We start from the raw sequence: 7531 nt of genomic DNA on the forward strand, positions 1-7531 counted from the left end.
GCCTCCGAGCCCACTAACTGCCCTGCTTCCAGCATCCGACAGTTCCCCAGGAGTCTTGGGGTTTGGAATGGATGCGACCGGGTGCCAAGCAACTGGGGTTTCCCTCATGGGGTTGAGAAGGTGGCATGGGAGCTCTGGGGAGGCCAGGGGCGGGTGGTCTTCAGGAGTTTTTGAAAATGTGTGTGTGTGGTTTGTCAAATGGTTTCCCGTTTCACTGGCAAGAAGCATGATTGGAGGGGGCTGTGGTCTGGGGCCAGGTCTGAGAGCGAGGAATGGGGGCTGAGCTTGCAAGAGGGCAGATGCCCAAGTTGGGGAAGGGGCAGGTACCCACACCCCATCATGTGACAGCAAGTGGGAAGTCCTATTGCCTGGGAAGTGGCTTTATCGCTTCCCAGAGAAGCAGCGGCCACCTGCTTTCCCTCCTCTCTCTCGTCTTTTCTGGAGTGAAGGGAGGGGGTGGCCTTTTCCTTCTTTCGGGTGCCACCGCTCCTTGTTTGCCCCCTTCCCTCTCTCGGCCATTTTCCTCTTGCTGGCAGAGGTCAGGCCAAGGCACCCAGTTTTAGGAGCTGAGACTGTGACTGGCCAGTAGGGTCTCTGGGAAGTTGGACTGGAATGTCAGAGGCCCTAACGGGCACAGGCCACTGGGACGTTTCCTCTGTCGTCCTCAGGCTCCCCACCTTTCCTAAGACTCTGGGATAAGAGTAGTGGGAGTCAGAGTATGTTGGAGCTGGGTACAGAGGCAGATAGGGAAAGACTGGATTTTAAAAAAACGCATTATTCCCTCCAACCTGGCCCCGTCTGATGGGCAGGGCTCCCGCGGCCAGCGTGCGCCCGCAGCCAGCACAGTGTGCTCGGACTTTGGCACCTTGCTTGCTGCGTGCACTCTCTCTGCGTGCATGTGTACTGGGGGGCCCTCGTCCAAGGAGACAAAAGGAAGTGCCATCTCTGCAAGCACGTCCAGACTGGACCCAGTGGCCACATGCCCCCTCTGCTCCCGCCCCCCTTGTCTTGCTCCTGCTTCTGTTTCCTCTACTTTTTCAGAGGCAGGCCTCTCCGCAGTGCCCGCTGTCCGCTCCTTCTGTTCCCTGGAAGTCTGAGGAAGGGCCCCCTTCCCTGGGTCTCGAGTGAGACAGACTTTTGTCTGCTTCTCTGATTTCCAAGCGGTCCTTCCAGTTAGAAGGGGGGTGAACTTCCTTGGCTAACAGAAGCTTTGGAGGGAAGAGTTCTGGGGCTCTCCGCATTTCCTCTGAGTTTTAGGGATTCCAGTTGTCTCCTTAGCTCCTCCTTCAACAGCTCCCCACACTCCGAGCCAAAGGGAAGAGTCTGACATGGTTGGAATTAGCACTAAGTAGCGATGCGATGTTGGGGTTTAAGAACCCCATCCCTCAGCCTCTTAGGTGTGTTAGGACACCATCCTCCCACCCCAGAGAGGGCCTTTCTCAAGGAATCCCAGGTCCCCCAAGGCCTCCTTCCCTGGGTTTCAGCTGCTTTTAAATCCCATTTTTTGTCACTTCCTAGTTTTGTGGCCTTAGAGCAGCGGTTCTCAACCTGTGAGTCTCGACCCTTTGGGGGTCGAATGACCCTTTCACAGGGGTCGCCTAAATACATCCTGCATATCAGATATTTACATTACGATTCATAACAGTAGCAAAATCAACATGAACTGTATTAAAGGGTTGCGGCGTTAGGAAGGTTGAGAACCACTGCCTTAGAGAAAAAGAGAGAACTTTTGGAAGCCTCACCTGTATCAAGGAGTTAAAATAGGTCCTGCCTCTTAGGTTTATGAGTATGAAATGAAGTCATAGGTGGAGAGCGCATCACACGGTGCCCGGCACAGGGGACGTGCTCGGTAGTCGATGGAAGCAGCTGTGGTTCTGGTTCTGGTTGAAGATGCGATGGAGAGAGGGCTGGGCTGGGAGGACAGCGAGGCTTTGCTTCTGCTCTTCTTCTGGCAGACCATGCGGGCACTTCCTATTGGCCAGGCATGGTGTGGAGCACGGGGATAGAGGGGCGCATGAGACGGCTGTTCACAGGGAGACATGCATAAGCATGTTGGTCACTTGGCTCAGTGAGTGCTGTGTGGAGGTATGTTCTGGAGGCCGCCATAGAGCAAGAGTGCTTGCTGTGGGAAGGTACGTGGAGATGTGCCTGAAGCTGGCTGGTTTTTTACTTGAGGTGAACTTCACGTAACATAAAATTAACCATTTAAAGGCGGACAGTGGCATTTAGTAGACTCTCAGGGTTGTGCAACTCTGGCCTCTATCTGAAATCCTTTCCACCGCCCAACAGGAACCGGTGCCCATTAAGCAGTTCCTTCCCACTTCCCACCACCAGTCTGCATTCTGTCTGCGGATTTGCCTATCCTGGATGTCTCCTATAGATGGAATTGTCCAATGTGCTGGCTTCCCGTACGTCATGTGATCTTTTCAAGGTCATCCACGTTGTAGCAGGTGTCAGACTGCACTCCTTTTCATGGCTGAATCATATTCCACGGTGTGGATTGGCCTTGGCTGGACTTAAATGACGGCGCTGCAGGGAGAGGCTGAGCCAGGTCAGGGGTGTGGGTGAACCACACACAACTTGGTATTATCGGGTCCTGAAGTACGTGGTGGGGACTTGGCCTCAGTTTCCCTGCCTGTAAAACCAAGTCCTATGTGGTTGGTGGGATGAAGGAAATGGGAAGAGGAAAGACTGGGATATTACTGCCTTTTCTCAGAGTCTGGGTGGGGAAAGGACTTTTACATGTGTGTGTATGTGTGTGTGTGTGTGTATGTTTTTATTGATTTCAGAGAGGAAGGGAGAGGGAGAGGGAGAGAGAAACATCAATGATGAGAATCACCCATCGGCTGCCTCTTGCATATCCTCTACTGGGGATTGAGCCTGCAACCCAGGTCACGTGCCCTGACTGGGGATCGAACTATGACCTGGTTCATGGGTCAGTGCTCAACCACTGAGCCACACTGGCCGGCAGGGATGGGACTTTTAAAACTCACTCTTTCCTCTTTTCTGGGCAGCTCCCTCTTGTATGCATCTACCCTCATCCCCATGGATTCCCATCTTCCTGTTCTACTGAGTGTCAGCTTCCCTTCTCTCTGAATTGAGCTGACATTTCTCCTCTTACCCACTCCAGGTGGGTAATCTCGTGCTTCTGGGGGGCAGGTGTGAGAGGCCTGGGAGGAAATCCTACCCACACCTGCTTCCTAGCAGCACTCCCTTCTGAAGGTCTGACTTGGGTAGCCTGTCATGTCACCTTTTTGAGATCTGGAGAGAAATGAGGCAGCTGAGGGAGAAACTTTCCATTCCTTCCCTCCACCCTGCATAGTGCCCAATAGGAGACAGCTGCCTGCATGGGGGGGGGGCCCTTTGGAAATGAGGTACTGCTGTGCTTGTCCAGTGCCCCTGGCAAGGTTGGTAATTACAGATGTGACATCTGGGGAGGGTTTGGGAGAAGCGGGGTTGGAGTCAGCAGAGCTGAGGATATCCTGGTAATCAGGGAGGGGCAGAGAGAGGGGAGAGTGGGAAGAAGCTGGGGGCTGGGGTGGGGCAGGAAGCTTGGGGCCCCTTTCCTGGGCCACTCCATACGCAGCTGGGCTTGGTGCCTGTAGGAGAGTGGGAGGTGATGGAAGCACAGGCCCTGCGTCACTGTAAGTGAAGGAGGGAGGGGAGGGGAGAGGCTGGGGATCCAGGACCCCTAAGGAGAGAGGCAGAGAGAGGAAGAGGGTTTGGCTGCTCTCCGAGGCAGTGCCTGGCTGTGGTCTCAGAGAGGGGCTGTCATTTGGGGCCAACACTGTAGCCAAAGGTGATTCCTTGAATTCTGGGTGGGGGTTTACTTCTTTTTTTAAAAAAATATATTGTATTGATTTTTTTACAGTGAGGAAGGGAGAGGGATAGAAAGTTAGAAACATCGATGAGAGAAACATTCATCAGCTGCCTCCTGCACACCCCCCACTGGGGATGTGCCCGAAACCAAGGTACATGCCCTTGACTGGAATCGAACCTGGGACCTTTCAGTCCGCAGGCTGACGCTCTATCCACTGAGCCAAACCAGTTAGGGCGGGATTTACTTTTTGCAATGAGGCTGGGGATTGGCCTTTTGCCCTCTTGAAGGATAAAGAGGAAGGAAATAACATTTTATTGAACCTCTGTTATGTGCCCTATTCTGTGATATTCTGTATACAGTATTTCCTTGAGAGCTCTTCTTAACCTTCCTAAGTAAGCACTATTACCCCCACTTTACAGATAAGGAAACTGAAGTTTGGAGAAGATGAGCCACTCATTAGGATTACATAGCTCCTAAGAGGCTGTGTCAGGCCTGTCTCACTTCATTGCTCTTCTGTTCCCAACGTGCTCTTTTCCTCTTCCCTTACTCTCATTCCAGTTAGGTCTGATTTTGCTCATTATTGCCTTTAATCTTGAACTTGAATGATTCCCCTGTCTTCTGAAAAGCACACTGGAGTCCAGTTACCAGCCTGAGGAGTAGAGAAGCTTCCCCAGAGGCGGGGATGACCGGGTCTCCTGGTGGAACAAGAGGAACACCTAGTTGTCACAGCCTGGGGCATGGCTGCCACCCCAGGCAGAACATCTCCTGGGGCTGGCCTCTTCCTCTCTGCTGGGCCACTTCACCTATGGGTGCTCCAGCCACCATAGCCCGGGGCCTTGTTTGTGATTGGCAGGGGCCTGGCCCTCATGCCTGCAGAGTTTTCCAGCAACCTCCTACCAGTATCCTTTACAGAGAGCTGCTCTCCAGTGGAAGCAAGGGTCTAAAGCAGTGGTTCTCAACCTTCTGGCCCTTTAAATACAGTTCCTCATGTTGTGACCCAACCATAAAATTATTTTCGTTGCTACTTCATAACTGTAATGTTGCTACTGTTATGAATCGTAATGTAAATATCTGATATGCAGGATGGTCTTAGGCGACCCCTGTGAAAGGGTCGTTCGACCGCCAAAGGGGTCGCGACCCACAGGTTGAGAACCGCTACTCTAAAGGCTACTGGTAGGAGGTTGCTGGAAAACTCTGCAGGCAATAAGGGCCAGGCCCCTGGTCAGAAGAGCGATGATGTATTTGTGCATGACTCTGGGGAGGGCTCTGGCTTTTTAGGGTAAGTGGGGGTTCGGAGGGAACAGGTGCTGAGCTTGAGGTGTGAATGCGGTAACTTCAAAAAAACACACCACGTGTGAACAGGAACACTTGTTTGTTTCTGAATCACCTGCTTTATCCGTAGAATGGAGGTGGCACATAGAAGGGGTGGGGGACGTTGGACTCCAGGAAGAGTGGAAACCTCGGGCGATGGGCTTGTCAGGGTGAGGGAGGTTGCTGGGTGCGTGGCCTTTCAGCTGGCCTGATTTTCCTAGATAAGAACTGGCGAAGTGTCAGGAGAAGGTTTTCAGAATGGGGAAGCTCAGGCGTGCCACCTGCACCCGTCACACTGTCTCCCACCCTCAGGCCCACCTTCCTGCTTTCGCAGTACAAACCAGCCCTCACTGCCAGCGGCCCCATATCGCAGCTGTCTCCATGCAAGCCTAGGGGTGGCCGGCTCCCCCTCACCTACTTCGAGGCAGGGGCTCTCGGGGTCGGGGTTGGGGCCTACTGACCGAGTGAGGGAGGGAGGCGTTGTTGTTTGCCCTGAGGTGGGAGTGGTGTGCACAGGAGGTTGGCCTGTGGGCCCTCACAGCTGGCTCACCTGCTGTTGTCCACCTTCTCTCATCCCTGCAGACAATCCCCAGCTCCCTGTTTCTTTTTCTTGGCTCTTCCGTAGCTTACCTGGTGGGCAGGTAGGGGCCAGTCCTTTGGCCCAGCCGAGGGGGGAAGCATCTTGGAGCCTGGTGGGTGGGAATTGTGAGACCTGCCCGTTGGCGAAAATTAAACAGAGCATCCAGGCATCTAGAAGCCCTGGTTCCCTTCGCACCAGCTTAGCCTCCACCTGGGACAGGTGCCAAAGGGATTACTCACCTTTGCTACTGCACACTCTTCCCCTGCCCACCTTCCGTGCCAGCCTGACTGGGAATGGGTCTAGGGGAGGCTAGAGAATGGAGGGCCCCGGGGTGTGTGTGTGTGTGTGTGTGTGTGTGTCTACGCCCTTGTGTGTGCTTGTGTGTGGTGTTCTGTGGGGGCAGAAACTTTCTGAGAGCTGGGGTGGGGGTAGGGGTGCCAGAGAAAGCAGAGCAGGTCTCTACAGAACCTGCCTGGCCAGGGCAGGTGGAGCTGGGCGGGGCAGGCAGGAGCCCTTCCAGGTTTCAGAGGGGGAATGTGCCTGTGGGTGTAAGTGTGTGTCGTGTCTGTGTTTAAGTGTGTCTGTGGATTTGGAGGGTACCCAGCCTTAGATGGAGGGAGATTAAGGACGGAGCTGGAGAGGGCGTGGCCCTGACTTCCCTGACTCCTTTTCAGTTAGAACGCAAGCTCAGGTATCCTGGCCAGGAGCCCAGCCCGCGGGCCCTCCCCGGCTCCTTGCACCGGGGTCTGGCGGGGGGCAGCTCTAGAAACAGAGACGCCTGGTGGCCCAAGCACAGCCTCTCCCTTGCTGCTCAGCCCTGTGAGGAGGAGGTTCTGCCCCTTGCCTGGGGCTGTCAGGATGGTGAGCTCATGTCTGGGGCTGTCCTGGGAGAGCGCCCGCCCGGTGAGCAGGGCTGGAGTGGGGCACGTGGTGCCAGCTCCTGGGCTCCCTGGTCCAGCTCTTTCCTCCCCCTCAGCCCACTGAGATCCAGCTGTTTTCTCCGGCCTCCGGGGCAGCACTGTCCCCCAGGGACACTGGGGCCTTTTTTAGGGGGCAGGACTGAGGAGTCGGGGCTGGTCCTGGCCCCCTCTGTGCCTTTGTCCTTTTTGTGGCCCGAGACCCCGCACGGGCCTCTTGGAATGGTGGCTTGTCCACGGCCTGAGGCTGGATGGGAAGGAAGGAAGGAACATCTGGACACTTCGTCGGGAGTGGTGAATTGTAGGGGCAGAGACCACCCCTTGGAGGGGAAGGGCTCTTTGGTCTCCGTGGTCTTGGCTTTGGCCTGTCTACTCTCTGTCCCTTTGTGTGGTGAGAAGAGGGGTTAGGGCAGGAGTCCGTGAATTCTCCTCTGTCCTGGCCCTGCAGTCTTGGCCATTCTAGAAGCAGAAGGAGGCTCGTGAAGGGACCGGGACTCGCTCTGAGAAGAGCACACCTCAGTCACAGCGTGTGAGGTCTTTTTAAACAGTGGGGGCCAGAAGCGGGCTGCTCACACGTCATGGCCACGGGCTCCCTACCTTCTTTCTCTGGTTCCCCCTTTTCTCTGTAGAACTCAGGTTGTACCTCGAAGGCCTCTTCCAGCGTAGTGCGGGCGCCTGCTGCACTGGGTCAGTCCAGGGCCTCCTCCTGAGGGAGGGGCTTGAGGGGGAGCCGGGGATGACATGGGGACAGTCAGAGGTTTGGGTACCGCTCTGTCCTCCATGGGAGCCCTGTTAGGGTCCCCCACATTGGACACCTTCCGCTCCCCACTGGTGTCTACAGGGCGGCCTGGATTGAGCTCACCGATGAGACTCGGAGAAGGGATGACACTTCGGGAGAAGCGG

General features: G+C 55.2%; 1 protein-coding gene across 1 annotated transcript in view; it reads left to right on the forward strand.

Moving 5' to 3' along the window:
* Positions 1 to 7531, forward strand: part of VANGL2 (VANGL planar cell polarity protein 2) — a 48257-nt gene that overhangs the window by 21522 nt on the left and 19204 nt on the right. The window contains exons 2-5 of the mRNA XM_006096943.3: positions 5223 to 5301; positions 5444 to 5576; positions 6386 to 6572; positions 7258 to 7315. Of these exons, the coding sequence (XP_006097005.1) occupies positions 5223 to 5301; positions 5444 to 5576; positions 6386 to 6572; positions 7258 to 7315 (457 nt within the window). The remainder of the gene's footprint in view (positions 1 to 5222; positions 5302 to 5443; positions 5577 to 6385; positions 6573 to 7257; positions 7316 to 7531) is intronic.

Source organism: Myotis lucifugus, unplaced genomic scaffold, assembly GCF_000147115.1.
Source record: "Myotis lucifugus unplaced genomic scaffold, Myoluc2.0 scaffold_190, whole genome shotgun sequence".
NCBI lineage: Eukaryota > Metazoa > Chordata > Mammalia > Chiroptera > Vespertilionidae > Myotis > Myotis lucifugus.